This window comes from Strigops habroptila, chromosome 8 (genome assembly GCF_004027225.2).
Source record: "Strigops habroptila isolate Jane chromosome 8, bStrHab1.2.pri, whole genome shotgun sequence".
Lineage (NCBI taxonomy): Eukaryota > Metazoa > Chordata > Aves > Psittaciformes > Psittacidae > Strigops > Strigops habroptila.
Genome location: NC_044284.2, coordinates 26,448,288 through 26,470,886, shown reverse-complemented (window position 1 = coordinate 26,470,886; position 22,599 = coordinate 26,448,288). Strand labels below are relative to the sequence as shown.

Here is a 22,599-nt window from a genome sequence, read left to right as displayed (position 1 = left end):
GGCTACTGAAGCTCACCGAAGACTATATTTGAAGACCTGGAGTCATCAGAGCAGTGCTGTAACTGCAGATTACTGACTCTACCAGAAAAACCAAATCAACATGATGCAGGCAAGTATTGAGCACAGCGTTACCCTTCACAGGCGTCACTAATTAGAGACAACCCAAGAGCTGGACGACTCATCAGAACAGCTGTATGGCAGCACTGCACTGGAAAGGAAAATACACTCATGACAGGCAGGAGGATGGTGGCTGGAGCGCAGGTACCAACTTGTAACACTGGTGTGTTACAATAGCCAAATTTCAGTTAAGTCAGGATTATAGATCCACCAACTGCCCTCTGCATGGCCTCTCTCTAGTAAATACCACAATTAGAGGAAAGTCTCATTTAGAATCAGAATTTAGAATGTTTATAGTGGCTGTTCGAATGGATGGTGTGCTGAGGTTCATGCTATAGTGTGCACCTATATTCTCGAATACAAAAAAATAAATCCCCAGTGCTGAGGATCACACTAGGCACAGCTGGTCTTTCACACCAGAGACCACTCCAAGAGCCTGGCCACCCCCCCACTCAAATGCTTCCCCCATCTGTTTCCTCCTAGCAAGGTGCTTTTCTTGTGGTAAATGCACCTTTTCTCTCTGGAAAGGGAGCAGCACACTTTCCCTCATTGTGGTGGTCTTGGTGTCACACATAAGAATGCTCCTAAGCAGCCCAAAATAAAAATGCACTAGTCAACCTTGTGCCAAGTAAGCCAAACAATAACCACAAATAATAAATAACTTTATTAAAGAATTACAGTTTCAGATGTTTCTATACAGAACAGCTTCTTCCACATTACATTTTAGAACACTGGCTTGTATAACAAAGTAACCTGTAATTAATATCAGCCTCCTTCCACTATAATTTTAAAACTGAAGTACGTACTTGTTTTATTGATTATGTATCATGGGGGTTTTAATCTCAGTAAAGCATGGAAAAAAAAAAAACCCTAACTTGTCAGATGAATACTCTTTTCTGTTAAATAGCAGCAGCTCCCAAACCAAAGATATCTTCTAAAGTTACAACATTAACAACTTTTCTGCTGTTTTTCACTGCGAAGTTTAAGTGACATACCTGGAAAATGCCTCCATGGCCTTATATTCTCAATAACATTAATTGCAAAATCAATATTGTCTTCAATGTACAGAAGATCAGGCCCTAGAGTTGTACTCTTGCTTTCAAAGGGGAGTAAAAGATTCAGGGTTGTGGCAGGCGCGACTTTGTTATCACACAGTTCCAGCCTGTCCTTCCATCAGGAGTTGCTACTATGCTCTTACCACCCACTTACCTTGCCTGCATGTGGAGTAGTTCAACAGCATAGATTTATTGCCAGTAGTGTTTGCTCTAATAATAGGAAGAGACTATTGCATTAAACAAGCAAATAAACAACTGTCTTGCCCTTGGCAGAGTTCAATAAAAGTATTTTTGATTATTTTTGCACATTAATAAGCTTAGAATTAAATAATCCGCAGAATCTGCAGAAAGATTAAATATGATTTAGAGGCCACTTGCTTTTTGGCCAAACAAATATTAACTTACGAAACCTATTTTATCATACAAATAGTTACTTTTTAAGGCTATATTAAAATGTTTTAGCCTTGAAATATATGCTAATGCTGCAACGATATAGTCTACAGAAATTATTTGTGATATAGCATGGAGATCATGGAAATGGTTTCCTGTATTCAGGGCTCTTTTAGCTTTTTAGGACAGAAGAAATGGTGTAATCATTCATTATCCAGTTAAACTTACTGCTAACTCAACCAGTTTCTTCCACGTATTTTTCTGGTCAATAACTAGTAGTTACAGGTGTGGTTTAAGCCACAGCAGTATTATTACAGCATAATTAAAAGCTACTACAGAGAATCTTCAAGAATTAAAAATAATGGGTCACCTCCAAAGGAAATATACAAAGGATCAGAAATACAAAACCAACGGTCTAGGCACAGAAGAGATGCACGCACAGCTTATAAACATAAGAATGCTGATAAAACTAAAACTGATAAAATTTATTTTAAGTATTTGTTGTTTTACTATTTCACTTTTCTTCATGCTAAATCAAGGTAAATCTGGGGATTCTATAACAGATTACAGTACGATTTTAAAGATAGATAGATAGGTAGATATAGTGGCTATAGTGTATTCAAATTGCTATTAATTGCTATGTCACCTAGAAAAACCAGTAATTATTTCAGCCAAAAAATAAAAAGAGAATTTACTTTCTGTGTAAGTTAGAGTGTGGGGGAAAAATAGTTGCATTACCAGGCTTAATAAGAAGCCTGAGACTGGTACAGATGTAGCAGAAAAATTTTGCAAATCAAAGCATTTTTTTATTTTCTTTTTTAAACAGAATTACTGATAACCCATTAAAGTGCTTTTAAACAGAAAATTGTTGTGGTTTTAATTTACTTAAACTGGATGGTTTGACCAAGGATCTGAAGTTTTAAAGAACATTCAGTTGTCAAAAGATCGTAGTAGTAAGGCACGCTAATACTTATTAAAACAAAAAACAGAGATTGGTCATATATATGTGTATACTTATACAAACATAAGCAATCCAGCACCGTTATCTTCTCTGAAGAAACTCCATTCAAATGGAGAATGGAAGCAATTTATTTTTTGCTGCTTCTGATGGGGACATGTGTTCCTTTCACACTGAGATTCTCCAAGGAACCTCTGGGCTCCCTGGAACCTGCAATTGCCCGTGGTTTCTCTCTGAAACAAAAGCCAAGAAAAATCACAACCACCATACAATATGGGGATAGGGGAGTGCATATTTTGTTAGTTACTTAAGTGGAGGTATAGTTAGTTGTAAGACAGATTTGATTCTTTCTCCAAAACTCCTTCCATTGTTACCACCATAGGGTTGGACTGATTCCTCATCTTGCATAACTGGTAAGAAGAAAGAAGCAGCTTAGTCTGAAAACTGAAACTGAAGTTAAAGTAATCTCTGTAATAAACCTCTAGAATTGGAGGGGTGCCACAGGCAAAGTGCTCTGTGTAGTTTACTGAAGAGGACCATCTTCCTTCTGTAGCATTCTCTACCAAACATGCAGCTGATGAAGGCCAGACAACTTGCACTGACACTATTTGTCCACAGGAGAGAGGAAAAAAACCTGAAGCTTAGCAGATAGCAGTTTATGAAGGTGAGCTCCTGCATTTACTGATACAGTCCTCATTTCTACACATACTTCCCAATTTTAAGATTAGGAGAGGTCTCATTTGGAATCTAACCCTGAAAAGAGGGGTGTGTCTGTCTCCAACTATGTAGAAAACATCTTCCCTTTTACACAGGAGAAGAGATCAGCCTTGCCCTCAATAAGGATTATACCTTAAAGCAGCTCACCCAGTTTAATGACGTGTGTGGACACCTACAACATTTGTACATAGTTGAGCTAAGAGCATTGGCCTGTTTCTCTAGAGAAAACACCATTTTAGCCTATCAATTCATTAAGACGTTTTCCAAATCAAATATACTAAATTTCTTCGAAACTTAGTTACAAAATACTGCCTTACACTGTTTGTTGTGGCACCATGAGAAAAGGAGGAATAAAACACACTATTTTTCATCCAATTGCCAGCAACATTGTTTGCACATGAACAGATTGCTTCAGAATTCAATTTTCATTCTGCTCCTAGTATTTCCTTATTCTGGTAGGGAACTCTTTTTACCTTCTTAATCCATCTCCCTTGGGTATATCATGAGTACTTCTGTATTTTGGAGCTTCTAAAGTGCATCTAGTTCTAGATGGCCTGAACTTCATAATCTCTTTCTGCCACTCTTCATCAAAGGTCTGGGCCTCATCTGAAAAACAGTTAAAGTTCACTTTTTAATAAATGCTAACAAGGTAGGGGAAAAAAAAATGTGTATTGAAAATTAGGGGGGTTTGAACAGTGTTTTTAAACTTGTGGTCCATGATTCTCCACATGGCCTTCAAACTATTTCTAGGGGATCTGTAAAAGACTACTAAAAGCTTACTGCCAGTAGGCTTATGTTTGGAAGATAATGAAAAAAAAACCCCAAACAACACTGTTGTAAAAGTACATGCGCATTTTAACCACACATCTCAAACATGCATTAGCCACCAACACACAGCAAATAGTAAAATTCTGTTAAAAGTTTGTTTGAAACCATTAAATACTATTAAAAGTACTTTCAAATACAAGCAGCTGTTGTGCAAGCAAACAATACCAATTGCATTACAACACATTTTCAAGTATAAATGGCCACCATAACTGCAGTGGTCCAAATTTATATCAGCTAAGGAAACCTGCAGACTCTCAAGACTGTCTGAAAAAAGTTCCTTCTAAGATGTCTCAAGCTGGAAATTCAAAATTAGTATGTGAAACAACAGTGTAAAGCCCATTAGGGAACTGCATAAAAGAGACATACTTTCATCCAAGTTGATGAATTCTTGGTTCATTTCTTCATCACCAGTCTTGCTGTTCTTTGATTTTTTAATGACATGAGCACGATCATTAATGTGATGACCAATAGCCATTTTTTCCAGCCCACTTTCAGAATCCTTAAGTGCTTTTCTTGTCTCCTTAACCTGTACAAAAAAGTGAAGTAAGTGTCCTTCCAACCAAAAAAAGGTTAAAAAAAAATAAAATGTAATTAAAAATAAATTAAAATAAAAAAAAAAAAATCAATTTTTCTTCCCCAAAGGGTTTATATCTGTCTTTTGAAAAAATTAGGTTTTACAGGCTTTTCCAATTTACTGTGTTGGCTGAAAATACACCAACGCACAGATCAAGTCTATTTTCTTCTTGCCAACAGACAGGAAGATTAAACAAGAACTCCTAAAGCTTCTTGAGAAACGTACATACTGGCTATTAATTTTTGGGGGAAAGAAAAAAGCCTAATCTATATATACTACACGCAGACAAGTCTTCAACATTCTCCTTGGCAACAGAAGGAATAATAGCCAATGCCAATATTCTCAGCATGAAGGGACAACTAATTACTAGGCTGTCATGTTGACTGGCTTGAAACCCAGGCGACGACTTATCACTGTGTTCATAGGTATATTATTAGAACCTTTTTGATAACAGAGTGTCTGCTTGAGCTTGAACATATCCCACAGCCAATCATGCTCAACAGCCTTTACTGCTCACATATAGTCTTTCATGAACCTTGTTTCAGGGTTCAAATTCAAATTCAAATTTCTTAGCAGAATTAGATGCAACAGCTGCAAGGAAGTCAATGAAAGGGCATCTTCATCTGAAGCATTACATAAGCATTTAAAAGAGCTTGAGTAATGGGGATGACTTGAAGCCATGTTTTGCATAAATAGGCTGCTTCTTGCTATATTTTGGACAGAATTTTAATTGTACAAGAAGAGGATTAATTGTAGTAAAGAGAAAAACATTGGTGACCACCTTGAAGAATCAGCTGTTCTGGCACTCAATTTTTCCAGTCTGATAGACATACAATTTATTTAGATGTACACTTCAAAGCATACAGATTACAAGGAAGAAAACAGCACTTCAGCTTAAGAAGCCTTTAATACAGAGCAGTATTTAAAAAGACCTGCATTTTTCTAAATTATAAGAGTAACTGCCTCCAGGAAAAAGAACCTTAAGGAAGCTGCAGTTTGGCATAGATGAAATTCTGGTAATTGCATACCACCTTTTTGCTGGATCTCAGGACTACTTACACCTCCTGGAGCTGTGCGTGTCTGAGATGAAGCCTGGAAAACTTTTGGTGGTTCATCCCCTACTTTGGAGTATGTCATCACAGAGGAGGAGCTGAATGTGTGTGCATCTGGATGGATGGACATGTCATCCTACAAGCAATGTAGACTTCTTATTAACAAAAAATTAAACTTGTGGATAATAGTACTACTTACATTCTGAGCCCATCTCATTGTGAAAAGAATACCCCTCTGAAAAATTAACCCGCAGTCCTGGCACCACAGATGCAGCCTGTTGGGAAGAGACCTCAGCATTTGATATACCCTCACTCTTGTCCCAGCCTTGTCTGGCCACAGGTCTCCCATGCCAGGGAACATGGCAACAAAGCCTGGGCAGCAATAAGCAACTGCTCAAACATTTGCCCTGGCATAGTTTAGTAATGAAGATATATAACCTGTAACATCAGTCTTGCCACATATAGTATATAATAAGGTGTGTAAAGAGTTCAGGTGAAATAGGACTTGAGCAACAATGGTTACAAGCCATTTTACAAGGCCAATAAAACACAGTAAATTTACTGAGCAACACTTTAATAGATACCAGTGTTACCTTCAAAGACTTTAGAGAAAGAAGAAAGAAGCAGCACTGCAAATAAAATCAGAGAAAAGTCTATACACAGGGTGACATTTAGGCTTTGTGGTAACAAAGTACAGTAACATTTTAAATTGCTCCTTCACTTAAGGTGTCAGCTCTGGCAACAGTCAGAGACCAGATAACTTACAGCAGTTCTAACCCCTAGAAAATCAAGCATACACTTAAAGTATTGTTGTCAGCAAATAATCAATGACAGCATAAAGAATTATAACCATGATATAGTCTGGGGAGAAAATTTTAAATTCTTACTGTTTGAGACTAGTAACCTTTTTCTTGGCAGGACTTTCTGAGTAATATTTTAAACAGCTGTAGTTCTCCAAGACAATTAATTTTAGAACAATTTTTAATTACAAAAACCAAAAACTTACAAATTTTCTTTGCATTTCCAGCATACTGTTTCTCATATTTGACATCATCCTGTCCATTGCAAAAAAAGGCTCTCCAAAATCTGCATCCTGATAAAAGACATTAAAATTAAAACATAGTCTTCCAACTCTTCAAGTTCTGAAGCTGTTTTCGCATGCATTTTTTAATGCAAATAAGACCATCAAAAAGGTTTTCAAAGGCTGCAATTCATAGACAAGCCAAAATGCATCTTTTCAAATAAAAAAATTGTAAGCTAACATGGGGAGCTTGGTTGTTAAGTTGGAGATACTGAAAAGACAGAAGTGAAAGATTTGACACCTGAATGTGAAAATAAGCTCATACTGTGGCCAGTTTACAAGAACTATTTTCAAATACCTTCTAACCTAACTAGCTTCTGCTGTAAAAAGGACTATATGATGCTCCATGCCTTATAATCTACTGAAGATCAGATTCTCTCTATTATGTAAATCCCTTAATGCATATGGAGTCACACTGAAAACGTATCTCAGCAGACACAGCTGTTCCTTTGCAGAAGTAGCGTACATTACTCATAAAAGGGCAGTGGGGAAAAAACAGAGAATCGTAACTTGGTATTTTAATGGCAGTTTAACTACTTGATGCTATAGATGTATTCAACAAAACATTTGTTATTTTTACATGAAGGCAGAAGATCCAGCGTTGCACAAAGGATAGATAGTAAGACAGGTTTACATGCACAGAATTTTATCAATAGGACCTGTAGCTGATGGCATATACTGATGAAAGCTATCTCTGGAAGAAAAGAAAACAAACAAAACAAAAAGACAGGGAGACAGAAACCAGGGAAAGGGTGAACTCTCCTAAGTGACCATCTGGGAAGACAGCAGTGCTGTCACAAAGGAGCATCCTCTTCTGGGCTCCTCTCCAGTGCAGCAGGTGGTGTTGATAAAGATGATTTTCATCATGCCTTTCCTCTCCTACTACAAGCTTTTCCTCAGGACCAATTCAAACTCCCTACTGGGCTGCCCGGTTTCCAACAGGAGCAGCTCTGGCTGAAGCATGCTAGTTAAGAGCAAACACCACGCACTGGTGGGTTGGTGAGTTCAGGCACGGGTGCACCTAGCTGCTTTCCAGGACAGCCGCTGTGCCACCACCATGCTCTGGTCCACATGCAGGAGGCTATGCGAAGAGCAGGGAAAACAGCTCCCATGAGCTCTGCAAAACCCAGCAGCTTTGTCAAGAGGCTGGCTGCTGGGCTGCATGTAGCAGCCCTTTGTGCTACTGAGGTGCTCTGAAACACCAGGATGCTAATTACAATAGCATCCACGTTCCTCCAACTACTGGAAATATATAAATTGGAGTTTAAAAATAAAACCTGCAGCTTAAGCACAAAACTAAGGAAAACTCAGATGCAGAAATTTTTTTTTTTTTTCCTTGAGTAGGAAGAAATCTGAATTCTTAAAGGCTACCAAAACCTCTGGCAATACTGATAGACAATTTAGGGCATCAAATCATTGCAAGTGTCAGTAACTCCAGAAAACTGCCTTCTGCAGTTAGAAATCTGGGTGTTCACCAATGCCATTGCCTAGTAATCAGCTGTACCTATGGAATTACATGCCATAAATTGCGGCAGGAGAGTAAAACCATAGTCTGTGCAGTTAGTAGCAAAAGAACTTTGATTAGCTAACACACTTTTTGCATACAGCAAGATGCAAATTTGTGCCTTCGTAATGTAATATATCTTTAGATTTGTAAAGTCAAAGACCCGTGCTTATTTTTGTCTGCTCTGCAAGTGAGAGCCACTCTCTATACTCAATTTCGATCTGAGGACTCTTTAAAGCCTTCCAAAGGCAGTGGCCAAAGTTTGAAGTCTCTCTCTAGGGATTATTTCCTTCACATCCATTGGAGATTAAGTACAAACAGGTACATCACCGAGTAGAAAAACCAGCTGCTAAGCAATAACTTTTCCAATCTTGGTATCAGCATATTTAGTCTACCCCAGCATTTTCATTTAATAAGAAGAAAAAAAATCTTTCTTGAATTATACTGTTCCATATATGTAAACACCAACAAAAGCAGTTTGCAAGCACACCCAGACTCGCCTTTGTCCATGCTTTAGTTATGCAGACAGTATACATGTACTAGCAAGAACTACAAGGATTATTGCTCCTGGAATACTAACCACTCTACCAAAGCCTGCAAAGGGCATGAGGGCACAGCTTGTTGCCTGGAAGAAAAAGGACCAGCATCTTTCAGTTATTATACCTGTTATCAGACAGCAGAAGTAACTTTCATATGCAGCAGGTTATATTAAACATTTGCAATCAAATAAAAAGTCACTCAAGAGGGCCTTGGTAATTTATAGTGTGCTGTGAGAATGTAATATGAAGTAGTCTCTGGGTATACAGAAGTTAATATATTTACACTAATGATATTGGAAAGCAATAGCTGTCACCACATTTAGTAAGTCCTATTCACATGTATGTACTAGAAGCACTTAAAGCTAGAAGTTGAGAAACATTTGTATACTATAGCAACCTTTGTGCCAAAATTATTTAAAACGTGGCATAGTGCTTCAGACATCACCCACTTCTCTGACAACACTTCATTCTAGTCATGCAAGAGAACCCCACTGTTGACAGTTGATTAAAATCAACAAATCAATAGTCCCCTTAATGTAATGTAATTAAATTTTAGAAGGTTGTCGTACAATTTTAGAGCTTAAAAAAATTAAGTGGTGCAGCTGGCCTGTTTACAAGCACTCTTTATATATTACAACTTATCAATGCAAATAGAAAGATATTTCTTTAAAATATCTATACATTCCTTACGATAAAATGAAGTCTAACTTCAGCAGTTAAGTCAGCAGTTTCTGAGATCATTGCAAAGAAATTCCAGGTAAATCTATCATCAGATACAGAACCCTCTGAAGACAAATCCCCACAAGCAAATTATATTCTTCTGCAGTTGTATAAATAGACGTAGCTATAAACACCAACAAATATAGTTCCTGTTTGACCAACTGATATTGAATATCCCTATATGACAGGGCAATGAGATGCTGGACAACACATTGATGTTTCCAGGAAACTAAGATTGGAGAGTTACATAAAAGCCACCTAAAGAAAGAAAGGTTAGACAGAATTACCAAACACTTTACAGTAACTTTTAAGTACAAAAGGAATTGTCCAATTCTTGGAGTACCTTCATGAACTCTTTCAGATTTCAGTTCTGTCCAATATGTATTGAAAGAATAACATATATTTATATGTATATGTATCAAGTGCAAAAGGATATCCTCAGAAATAAAGTTTATAAACTTTGGTTTATAATACATGCTAAAAGCTGCTAAATAGTTGCCTAACGTATAGGACCATCAGATACCGTAACAAAACCAAATGACAGTATCTTTTAAGATGTTTTACCCCATTCCTTCTCCTAAAAACTGACACTGCAAACCTGCTTGAAAAAGGAAAAGCATGTTCAAATTTGAATGTTAGCCTGACACACATTGTGGTGTTGCAACAAGTTCTGTTCATCATAAAGCAGTTTTAGAAATGGTATAGTTTACTTAAACATAGAATGACAATATCAGTAATCAGTATGGGTAATTTTAACAAAGTGTATTTTACATGGTAGTAAAGATATCCATTTTTCCTACACGAAACTAATTATTTTAAGTATGAGTCACTTCTGGAGGGAAACCAGTAAAAGCGGTTTGAAACTACTACAATGCTCAAGTAATCAGTGCCAAGCCTTCTGTGACATCTGACAGCTCTGAAGTGAAACATGAGGAACATCAAAAGATACTAGAAAGATTTTAGCAGGTGTGGAATTCTTCTGTGCTTATCAAAACAACACAGTGCTCTTGTGCCTTTAACTTCTTTCTGTAACCATAGATAAAGGTTTTCTATGTCTCACATCTGTCCCTCACCGCCAAGTACAAGGGACACAAACTCCTAAGCTATTAGGATAAGGTTTAACGTATCCTTTTTCTAAAGGAAAAAAGAAGTCCGATCTGGTTTTAGGCATCTACTGAACCAAGGCCTAAGAATCTGCTTCAGTAGAGGAAAGATCATGCCCTAATTAGATCCAGCAGCATCTATATTTGAAACTAACTGGCAATGTATGAGCACAGAGGAAAGAATCTGACAGTTACCCTTTTGACTTGCAGGTGATAGTCTGTGTTTCAGCTGTGTTTATTAAGCTCTAACTATCTAGGTTTGAACAACCACCACCAAACCTGGCCAAGTTCCACAAGCCCTCATAATGAGTCCTGTCTTCCAACTTTTTTTTTTTTCCTTTTGGGGCAGGTTTGGGGGTTTTTTTGATGGTTTTGGGGGTTTTTTTAATTGAATGTGATTCACTAAAGTAAGAGATCATTCAGCTGCAAAATATTTAGCCTGGTGGAGGGAAAGGAACCAACTTCCAACATATATCCTTTCTAAATACAGCAATTAGATAAGGTTTAGCTACAGAAGCATAAGATGTAATTGTCCTGCATGCCAAAGAGTTGAAAAAACTACTTTACGCAAAACACATAAAATACCAGCTGAAACTGCCAACTTCCCAGTTTCAGCTGGTAATTTATAGAAATACTAGATTTCATATCAATTTATCTGATCCCAAGTGGCTGAAACACAGGTTTTTGTTAAATTAAACTAACATGAGTAACTAGACACAAGATATTAAGTTGCAGAGTGAAGGCGTAAATGTACCAAGGTACTTTTTTCAGAAAGTTAGAATAAAAAGGAAGAGTTCAGAGAAGGCTCTGTTGCTGGACATTTTTAATGCCTTTCTGTAACAGAAACATTTAATACATAATATTTATTAAACCACACATTTGATAAGTATGTTTAGTTTGTTTCATTAAATACTGTATATTCAATGTTCAGTAATATACAGACTTGTCATTAGTCCCAACAGAAACTTGTCAGTGTTAAGTAACAGGCCATTAAGGAACCAAGAGAGATTATTCACATATTACTCAGCAATGAAACAATCTGACCAAGGTTGTAACAGCTGAGCCAGGCCCCTGTTTCCACTGGACCAAATTTAATAGAAATGGAAATGTGAAGCCAACTATATTACCAGTAAATGTAAATTCCATGTAGCAATCCTCAGAGATTAAGAAAATACTTACTGTGCGATTTCCTCTTAGAGCAACACGAGAGTCCTGGCGTGCTCTTCGATCTACTGTTCTCTCCCCACCATCTGTTACACTGAGAAATGGATCTCGTCCAAAAGGATCAGAAAAGCTTCTCATCATCTGCCGCATATATTCATGGTGTGCAGCAAAAGGATCTCTGAGAAAGAGATATTTTGCACAGAAGTCATCAGGGTTTATTCCAAGCTATGGAAAATTGCTCCAAAAGTTTTAAAACTCTGTTTTATTAATCATACCATATGGTTCTTTATTCAAATTCTTACTCTAATAGGACTCAACTGGACAATGTCTTGTTTCTCACAAACTCTCACTTATTCACTTTTCTTCCCATCTCTCACATTGGTTGGGTGTTCTAGTTCTTTTGTCTTCTCAGCTGCCTTCATCGCTCTCCTATACTCTTGTGTGTCCATATTGCTCTCTGTCCTCACCTTTTCCAAAAAATATTCCAGCCTTTGCAGCCATCTTTCACTCCAGCCTATGTTTACCATCTGCCACAAACTATAAAACTGACCTATATTTATCACTACTTCTACCTCCAATCCCTCATATTAAAAGAATTTTTTTTCTTCTCTCCCTTTTTGACTTTAATCTCTCAAAGCTTAGCACGGTACTACTCACTGAACTCATTATATCCCACTAGATTTCATCTCCGTCACCCCTCAAATTTATTTTGCTGGCCACTTCCATTCTACTTTTCATCCTCCTTGACCACATGCTCAAAAATGTACACAATCCTCTAAATTCAAGCCAGCTCCATCTCCTTTACTTTAGTCACCCACTACTGTATCCCTTTTCTCCCCCTCCATAAATCATGTTCTCACACCACTTTTCTCTGCTTAGGAAGAAAGATTCTTACTGGCTTTTTGCTTTCCTAATAGTTTTCTCCCTCTTCTCTCCTCTCTAAACACTCAGCCTCTGTTTCCAGAAACCTGTAGGTTTTTAAAACCTCCCAAGTAATTCCAAAGGCTGGCTTGCAGATAGAACACTGCTCAAGTTGCTCTCCATTACTACTTAATTATTTGCTTTCTCTAATTCTACTTTGGGCAAGAACTAAATATTTCTAACTGAGGCCAAAAGAGGATCAAAATATGATTTTGTCAGAAGCACAATACATGATCAGTACTGCTGTCTATGGTCCAAGGCTACAAATTATTACTTCATACAAAAATCACACGTGCTTTCCTCCCTTCACCTCCAGTCTAATTTCCCCCTTTGCTATTCTGCTGAAAGCCATTTTATTAACAGTCATTCCCCAGATATGTTTACTTGGATTTAACAGCACCTCATCTTCCTTCCTATCAATTTCCTGGCACTCCCCAAACAGCTCACACCCTCATTCTCTCTAGGACACCACAGCCTTTCCAGCAAAATCTCCTCCCTCCGTGAAGAAAAGCTACAGGTTGTTCCTGTTGACTTTAACAGCCAATCATCTCTTACAAGTCTTTTGAACAGCTTTTCTATTCTCCCCTCCCCCTATCTTCAATCCCATGAAAACTAGTTTCTACACCACGTGGCCACTTTGATCTCTGCACTATATACTCTCTTCTTGTGCCAGAGTTGCACTAAAAGGTGCAAAGAAATAGGGCTACAAATGTAATGCTGGATTAATTTTCAAACAAGATTTTTTAACACAACAATATCCCTTAAACTATGCCCATACTTAACTCACTGCAGTGCAAAGAGACCCATATAGTTTAGAAGTAGTTTTACCACTGTCGTTAAGCAGACCCTAACCTACACCACTCACATGACAACTAGCTTTAACTTCGGCCCTAATGTGATAAGCAGCTTGCACACAGCAAGCGTCCCCTCACGTTTCACAGGACAAAGAACAGATGGAAAAAGTCACTGCAGGAGCCAAGATGAGGGAAGCACACAAGCACTACACTGCAGTGTACATGTACTTTCAGCAAATCTCTTCTGACACCACAAACTTCAGATAGGTTTGGTTATCAAAACTCAAACTGTATTCCATCAGTAATAACAAAATTTCCCCCCAGTCCCTCCCAGTTCAAAAGGACACTCATCTACAACACATCATAAGCAAAACAAGATTCCATGGACTGAATGTAGATGAGAAAACTTAGTTTAATTTAATGTGTATAACATACTGTAATACATCTCACCTGACAAAATAATCCTTCATACCTTGTGAAATTGTCCTTTTTGCATTATTTCAGTTTCTCTGGCAACTTCTCTTGGTCATTCACCCTTCACCACACCTAATTGATACACTCATACCTGCATCTAAAACTGTGGAGTTTTTTGTTGTTTTTTAAAAAAATTAAAGGTCTGTGAAACAATTTAGAAATACAGCTTCTTACTATCAGAGACAGGGAAGTAAGATATATACTGTGACAGATTTAGGAACAGAAGTGAAGCCTTCCAATTCCCCAAGGACATTTTAGGGAGCTATTCATAAAAAGATCTAGTGTTGTCAAGCCTTGAAACAAATGCTACAATTTTGATATGCTCTGGAGTAGGGCGAAACCAATGGAAAGTCAACAGAGAATCCATCTGGAAAAACCTGTGTCCCGGTACAGTGTAAGTCAGCATGTGTTTCTGGTCAGTTCAAAAAAATAAAAAAACAAAAAAAATCAGTGTCCTAGAACAATAATTTCAGTTTATTATTTTTGAAAACTGTACTTTGTATTAGATACATTTTATTTGTTTGTTGGTTTATTTAGGAACTTATGTAAGCCTGAAGCTGCAGAATCACACTGGAGGTAACACCTGGAACAATAAAACAAAAGCTGTGTGTTGGTGAATTAAAAACGGAGGCCAGCTGCACTTGGCAGAGAAGATGCAACTTCTGCACCTGTCCAGGCTATCAGGGATGAAACTCGGCAGGGCCTGGGCAGCATTTTGGCTGACTGACTGGTGCTTCCCCAGGACAGCTGCTCACAGATAAAGCCATTTCTTTTAAGCCAGGCACTTTTTCCAGTTCAGCAGTCAAAATCCCTCCTTATGAGGCAACAGAAGCCTATTATCACTCTATTTTGGAAGGTAATCTTATCTGAAGCAATAAGCTAATTTCCTTAACTATATGCAAAACAGATTTAAAAGGGCAGTGCCAAGAACATTAATCTCAAGATCAATCTCACCTCTTTCACACACACTCCCTTCCATTATCTTCTACAGTCTTTTTTTCTCCCTAGTTTTAAACTGCATCAGTGACTACAATAAAATAAAAAATAGGAAAGCAACTAGTACTTCAAAAGCACACTGCAAAATACTACAAACAGGATTTAATTTCTATTATTATTTTCATTTTGTGCAGAGGATTTGCATAGTGAAGTTTTCTGCATATAATTAATGAGTTGTTATAGTAGTGCACATATTCCTAGAAACCAAGTGTACTAAACCATCGTGCAGCTTTAGAAACTATCCCACTGCTAGGAACACGTTTTTGCAACTAAGCAGTAGATTCTCCTTTAAGAGGTACAAACGCAGCCCCAGCTAGAATATCCTGTAGCTAAGAGATAGAGTCAACAAATCCACATCACAAGGCCCAAATCGTTACCCCCCCTCGGCCACCCACCAGCACTACCCCTTATCTTTGCTTGTAATTAAGTTCCACATAGTTTTTCCTAAAGATGTGGTGTCTATATTGGTACTTACTAAAATCATTGAGGCTCCTTCGAGCTGTCCGATCCCATTCTTACCCGCTACAGATCAGAGTTTCTAACAAACGATGTAAAATGCGGCCAGACTAGATACTTCAGCAGTTTTGACTATCGCAGCACTCTACGGGAGCATTTGCACGATACACCACTTTCCGTTCCAGCGGGAAAAGAAGATTCCCACAGGAAATAACCTGATTTCAGAGTTGAGTACACAGACATGATCTACCCCAAACAGTATAACTGTGCTTGTAGTATGGAGATGAAAAAAAAGCACATCTGCTGAGCTAAAGCACCAGGATCCACTCAGGAAATCGGCACAAGGAAACAGTTTGCCTTTACTGATCTCATATAGACATCTGCAAAGTTCTAATGCAAGAATGCCTGGTGTAATCTTTAGTGTGTGCATTGACAAGAGCTCAGAAACAGCCTGTAGCAAAAAAAACCAAACCAAAACAAAAAAAATCCAGAAAAGCGAGAACATACAGCACCTGTCCACTTTCTAACAAACTTTAGGGAAAAAAAAAAACCCAACCAAAACCAGCCCAGAAACAAAATCAAGAAACTCAAACTGACGGAAGTGAAGATTTCTTCTCTGCAGATGCCACTATGAAGTTAGGGTCAAGCCCCCCCACTGCGCTGTGAGGCAGTAAGGATTACAAGCGTTGCTGAAGAGAGGCCACCGACAACAGTTTAACCCCTTCCCCACAGCTCTAAAAGGCACTCCGCACGCTCGTTTGCTTCGGGTAACGGGGGCAGCACGGCTAGGAACCGCACCGGTGGTTAACCTCGCACAGATACGCGTCCGCCAGAGCGACGGGAACCCCGAAACGCTCCTTCAGATTGCGGCCGGGGCGCCTCACACCCACCCCTACCGGCCACTCGTAACCCCCACAACCGCAGCACCAGGGCTCCAGAGGCCGCCCCCCGCCTGCCGACCCGGCGCCCCGGGCCCGCAGCGGGGCCCTCACCGGAAGAAGGGGTCCTCCTCGAAGCAGCGCCCCAAGCCCCCGAACATGGCTGCGGCTCCCCGGCGGTGTGAGCGCCAGCGGCACCGCGGTCCCTCACGGCGGCGCCCGCTGCCCCATGTGACGCTTCCCCGAGCCGCCACTGGCCGCCGCGGCCCTGGCTAACAGGGCGGGGCGGGGCTCACCGGGAGCCGCCGTTGCCGCGGCAACGGGCGCCGCCGCGCGGCCGCGCGCCCGCATGCTGGTGGCGGCCCCCCCGCAGGGCCCGGGACCGGGAGCGGGGCGCGGCCCGGCGCGTGGGGCCCACACTGATCTCCGGGCTGCCGCTCCCGAACCCCCCTTTTGCCCGGCGAGGCCCGGCCCGGCTTGCGGGGGTTCGGGCCCCGGCGTGGTGCACTCCCGGCCTCACCGCAGCGCCTGTCAGGCGTTCGCGGGCCGGTGCTGTCGGCGCGGTGCTGGCCGCTGCCCCGTCCTCAGCGACGTTAAAAGTAACGGTGTTTTTTCCAGTAGGTGGCAGTAAAATAAAGCGGCCGCTTTGCGAGGCGGGCCGCGTCCCGTTCCCAGCGGCCACGGAGCGGGGCAGCCCTTGGGCGGACAGGGGCACCCCAGCGGAAAGCACCAAGGGCAGCGCTACAGCAGCGCTAATCAGCTGTTCCAGCAAAATACAGCCATGAGGAAAAACTGGGGCCGAGGTGGAGTAAGGGTAATTGACTGGAGTTGCTGCGGTGGCCATCGCAGCCGTGTGTGGGTCAGGATTACATCAAAGTGGGAGGCATGGCCAGCAGCATGGCCAGCAGGTGGTTCTCCCCCTCTGCTCTGCTCTCGTGAGACCCCACCTGCAGTGCTGCGTCCGGCTCTGGGGCCCCAACATAAGAAGGACACGGACCTCTTTGAGTGAGTTCGGAGGAGGCCACAAAGATGCTCAGCGGCTGGAGCACCTCTACTACGGAGGCAGGCTGAGGGAGTTGGGGTTGTTCAGCCTGGAGAAGAGAAGGCTCTGGGGAGACCTTAGAGCAGCTCCCGGTGCCTAAAGGGGCCAGCAAGAAACCTAGAGAGGGATTTTTTACAAGGGCATGGAGTGAAAGGACAAGGGGGAATGGCTTTAAACTGGCACAGGGGAGATTTAAATTAGACATTAGCTGTGGCTGCCCCATCCCTGGCAGTGTTCAAGGCCAGTTTGGATGGGGCTTGGAGCAACCTGATCTGGTGGAAGGTGACCCTTGCTGTGCCAGGGGGGTTGGAACTAGGTGGTCTTTAAGGTCCCTTCCAACCCGAACCACTCTATGATTCTGTTATTACCTTTCACTCCACACCAGATGAGCAATGACAACGCATATCCAATTCCTGAAGCTTTACGGAGTTGCCAACAGCAGTTCTTTGTGTATTGCTTAGCTGTACTTCCTTTGAGAGTGAGAATGGTTAGGGTTACTGGTTAAACAGAGAGGAAAAAAGAGCTCTTTGTCTCCTTAGCAGGAAGAAGCAGTCCCACAGCCGACTGTAAAGGAGAAACCCCTCAGCAAACCCTGTCACTGGGCAGGTTTGGCAAAGGAAGGTTTCAGTAAAAGAATGGAGTAAATAACATGGGGAGTGTTAGCTAGGTTTCCTGAAGAACGGAGTGGTTGTGAACATGTAGCAGTGTGTATAAGAACTGTGGTTACATATAAACTTACGTCTGAAGGAGTTCAGTTTGAAAGAACCAGAGAAGAATTGTGGAGAAAAACATTTATGTGTTTGGAAAAATTCTTTTGGTTTAGATGGCAAAGTTTCTCAGAACTGTGAGCCTGGGGGTTGTTTCCTCGCTTGCATCTCCTGTCAAGCGGCAGGTGAAGGCTCTTCTCACATCTCTTTCAATATTCCAATGTCTAGGGGAAAGATAGAAAATGTGCCCCAGACAACCAGGTGGGATTAGAGAGTATCAGGATATTTATATGGCAGCGATGAAAGTAAATCCTTTGTTCCACTAAGATCCATCACGCTGCAGAAACAGCTCTGCTGGTATTTGGCCCAAAGTGGAAAACCGACATAAAAGATGAATGAACTGAGCCTGCAATATTTTAGAAAAATATCTGTAATTGGGTGAGCATTGATTTTGCTGTCTACTGATGTAGACTTCTGTTTAGATCCTAGCTAGTGGTGATATTGCAGCCTTACGATGCACTCCAAGTTGGAGCAGTTGTTACAGTGAAAACATTTATGCTGACTGACTGGTGGGCAGGGAAGCGTGACAGGAAAAGGGTTACCCATTGATTACCCAGGTGAAGCCCGTGAACTGTTTGTACATTTCTGATGAAAGATTAGCAAATAAATCAGGCGGTAGTCATGGAAGTGAACTCTGACGCTTTGGGGCTTTTTATAACGAAATCTTGTGCCAGTTATGATGTTATCAAAGACCTTTTTTATTGCTCAGAGACAGAATTCAAGCTTTGTTTCAATCCACACACAAAAATATTACAAATGTTGTAGTAATGTCATCCTCTGCATTGTAGTTAGTCTTTCAATACTAAAAGTTCTTTAAAACTCATCTGAAGCTAGAGTGAATTCAAACTAGAGACGCAATAAGCAATAGCTTTACCATAGTGATTAGGTCACATTACTCATTTATTAATTATTTGTCATTACATTTTGATTAATAGAAGATGCCCTGGATCAATTTGTTTCTGCTGTTATAGTAGTTCATTAATATCCATGATATGGTATGCTAGAATATTTGCTTATTACTCACTACAAACCAGCAAAGTGAATTTTCTTTAATATAGTTAGCTTGTCAAATACAAAATCCTGCAAATTCTTATCCTCCTGGATCTTTATCTTCTCAAAATATTCGTTTTGGTGTGGCTGTTTGCAGTCTTCTACGAAAACCTACCTAGGTTTTGACCAGTATTTTTTTACAGTTTCTGAACACAGATACCGAACAGACTACAAGTTCAGTTAGTACTGGGTAGCCTTTGTATGAATTCAGCCTTGTAAAAAGAAACCTCTTCTGTACAGTGATGGAACAGAAATGTGGAGCTTTCCCATGGCTATTCAGAGTACATCGTATCATCTACAGTTTGCTATTTAGTTTTATGCAGACTCCAACTCTAAAAGAGATTTCTTTCCAAGTCAGAGCAGATCCAGAGCTGGATGACTGTGCAGATAACTAAGCAATATGAGTTCCAGTTACTGTTAATTTTTCGGCTGCTAGTGGGAAGATAGGCCCTGTTAGAAGTGAGCTCATTATGAGACGCTTACTAACATGATAAAGTCAGTACTCTATTTGCACAGAGTGATATCTCTAATTGCTCAGGCCTTCTTATGGTTTGTGTCTGCTTGAGTTAGATTTCTTTTGTGTAGATAAAAAGACTTCTGTAAGAAATCACCTTGGTGCTACGGCACTGTCAGTCTGGAGGGCATCTCCAATGAGATTAATGATGTCTGCCTTAATATAAGAAAACTTCGCATAAATGAGATTATCGTTTCTGCTGAAACCTGCCAACTCTTATTCATTTGCAGTAAATATTATCTTTAATTAAAAGTTTTAAGGTATCTTGTTCCTGAGCTAATGAGATCTACAGTGATTTCCCTTAGGAATTAATTTACCTTCTTAATTCTTATTCATTTTGGTGATATGACTATTTAAATCTGATTCAGACTTCAGAGCTTTGTTGAACATATTCATCTAGAACAAAAGGTCATTTTGCCATATTGACGTTTTGTTGGTATTTATAATTCTCTGTTCTCCCTTGATTCTAAAGATACGTGTTTAGATTCCTGCCCCAAACATTTTCTACTAACACTTCTGTTCATCTTAACTCTTTATGCTGAGGGGCTCGTTTCCTCAGCTATCTCACTTTCGCTTATGTTTTGTGTTCCGTCCAGACTACAAAACAATTATAGTAACGCTGAAGAAAAGAACCTGATTGTGATGAACTTATTTAACTTATTTAAAATAGCATAGCTTGGTAAAATATACTAAAATATGTGGAAAACATTGGGTGCAATTGCTGAGAAATACAGGAATATTTCTGCCTTAATATCTGGTCAGTCACCAGCTATGCTTTATTTTTAACCAGTAGGGATTCTTAACACTCGGAGGTGAAAATTGCATTCCTACATATGTGTTTAAATAGGCAAAGTGCCAGCCAGCAACTGGTTTGTGAGAATGAGAGCCAGACCCCATTTTAAGATTGTCCACCGAAGGACAACATTGGTAGCTAGATTTAAAAACATGTAATTCTTATAACTAAATTACAAGGTTCTCTTGTTTTAAAAATAAATGCATACCAAAATTAAAATGTAACAAGAAGAAATATTTGGTTTGCATACAGAAAGAAAATACCAAGAAAAAAGAAAGAATCAATACTCCTTAGTTCATTATCACGATACTTTCTATTGAAATCTCATCTGAATCATGAGACATGCTGTCAGTCTCTTCACTGGTGCTTGGAGATGCCGGGTCTGTCACTATAATGAGATGTCAGATGGTTTAAAACTGGGGTAATAAATCCATTTACCTAATGAAATAAATGGAGCAAGACAGAATTAAAACTATATTTCAGAGTTGACCAGGCGTGGTTTTGTTCTTGTCTCTTCAGAAATACATTGTCAGCCTTGAGTAGACAGGCTGAACCATATTTTATGTAAGATGCAAACTAGGGAAGATTAATTCCTGCTTTTAGAGGAAGAGATTTCTGTCTTTTACTGTTACTCCAACATTTTCTATTTTCCCACCCAAGAATCTGTGATAGGAAACATTTCTGTGTCCACCCCTGAGACTCTCTTTGGACTCTGTATATAATTAGGAAATACCTTTAAAATCTACTGTTTTGTCTTTGAAATTGAAAAAAACCTCCAAAAATTAAAAAAAGGAATATTAATCATAGACTGGAGTAGAAACTCATGGCTGCAGGAGATTCCTTGCACCACCAGTGGGCAAGAAACGTGCTTTGTGGCATCAGCAGTGAGCACTGGCACTAGCTGTATATAGAATTGTCACCAACTTACACACGCTGTTGATAACCTTCCATTTATAACTTACTTGCAGACCAACTTCCTCCCATCGCACACAAATTAGAGGATTATCAATAATGTATGAACTAATAAATAATGCTTTTGTGCCGTTGTCAGGGCAACAAATATCATTTAGACTGCAACAGAGATCCTCATGTTGTGATTTGAATCTTTCCATATCTGTAAGGCTTCAGCAAAGTAAAAGAATGAGGTTTGTGTGTGCTGCTTTGAGTCAGCTGAAAGAACCGGTGAAGTATATCCTGTTAGATGTGCAGAAATGTGAGAGATCCCTTTCAAAAATCAGCATTTCATTTCATTTACTTATTTAATAGCTGTTTACAAAATACCAATATGAACAATGTAGGAATTCCTAAATTGGGTTACCTGGTAAGTCTCCATGGTGTCCAGTGTCTTATTTACGAGTTAGATATTTTGTAAGAAACTACAAGAAAGTGCCGGACAGCTGCGTGTGGCACAGCCTACCCCTGGCCTGTTGCACTATCTGTGTACAAACTCATTTCCAAGACCTGGAGGATAAGCTTTTGTTTCTTTTTAAAAGTATTTGGATGTTACTTGTTAAATCATCTATAGAAGCAATAAGCCATTTGAAAGTTTTTAAGTTTTTGGCTTTAATTACATCTTGTGGCAACAAAATCCTGCATTTAATTTTTCATCACTTGAAACAGCATTACTTTTAATCTGCCCTAATTTTGTGACCTTTCCCTCTGTCTTCACTTCTTGTTTTTGTTTAGCAGAGTGAAAACTGAGGCATATAAATATATATATTCTTGTTATTAAAAAAACAGCAGAACCAAAAAACAGTCAAGAACTGGCCCCAGTGGGAGCACTTATTATTGATTCCAGAATTTGATCCAAAAATAGTATTTGTTTAAATGGGCTCCATTGCTATCATGTACAGTAACTATTGATTTATAAAAACTTCAGCAGCACAAGTTAAAGTATTAGGGAGCTGAGGGAGTTTTGTTCCTGAGTTATTTCAGTAATTTGCAGCTATCTCATTTTGCCATTCCCAATGGCCAAACAACCAAAAAATACATGTGGAAGACACTGAACTTCATCAGTCTTTTGTGAATGACATATTTATTTTTTAAATCCTGTCAACTTCTCTCTTGGTACTGGAAGACAAAAAACCCACTCTACTCTTGGCATCATGGCAT

The 22,599-nt window shown here is 39.7% G+C and overlaps 1 protein-coding gene across 3 annotated transcripts; it reads right to left on the bottom strand.

Moving 5' to 3' along the window:
* Nucleotides 1–758: 758 nt before the first annotated feature.
* MLF1 (myeloid leukemia factor 1) lies at nucleotides 759–16,592 on the bottom strand. Of its 3 annotated transcripts, none has more exons than XM_030493993.1 (7): nucleotides 16,436–16,592; nucleotides 11,818–11,980; nucleotides 6,698–6,784; nucleotides 5,699–5,827; nucleotides 4,432–4,591; nucleotides 3,711–3,843; nucleotides 759–2,753 (listed from the first exon to the last, which is right to left on the bottom strand). In XM_030493993.1, the coding sequence occupies exons 1-7, from the start codon at nucleotides 16,480–16,482 to the stop codon at nucleotides 2,651–2,653; spliced, it is 822 nt and encodes a 273-aa protein (XP_030349853.1). In that variant the 5' UTR covers nucleotides 16,483–16,592; the 3' UTR covers nucleotides 759–2,650. The 3 variants fall into 3 exon arrangements, with proteins under 3 accessions (XP_030349853.1, XP_030349854.1, XP_030349855.1); XM_030493994.1 differs by lacking the exon at nucleotides 16,436–16,592 and adding an exon at nucleotides 16,242–16,373; XM_030493995.1 differs by lacking the exon at nucleotides 759–2,753 and adding an exon at nucleotides 2,767–2,930 and having other exon boundaries at nucleotides 16,436–16,555.
* Nucleotides 16,593–22,599: the final 6,007 nt, after the last annotated feature.

Excerpts from the sequence above, each read along its gene's own strand:
- MLF1 (XM_030493993.1), bottom strand. The coding sequence starts at position 16,482 with ATGTTCGGGGGCTTGGGGCGCTGCTTCGAGGAGGACCCCTTCTTCCG. Across the intron at positions 6,785-11,817 it reads CTCTAAGAGGAAATCGCACA|GATGCAGATTTTGGAGAGCC; the intron begins GTAAGTATTTTC and ends GTCTTTTATCAG. Across the intron at positions 2,754-3,710 it reads AAGGGAGATGGATTAAGAAG|AGAGAAACCACGGGCAATTG; the intron begins GTAAAAAGAGTT and ends CTTTTGTTTCAG.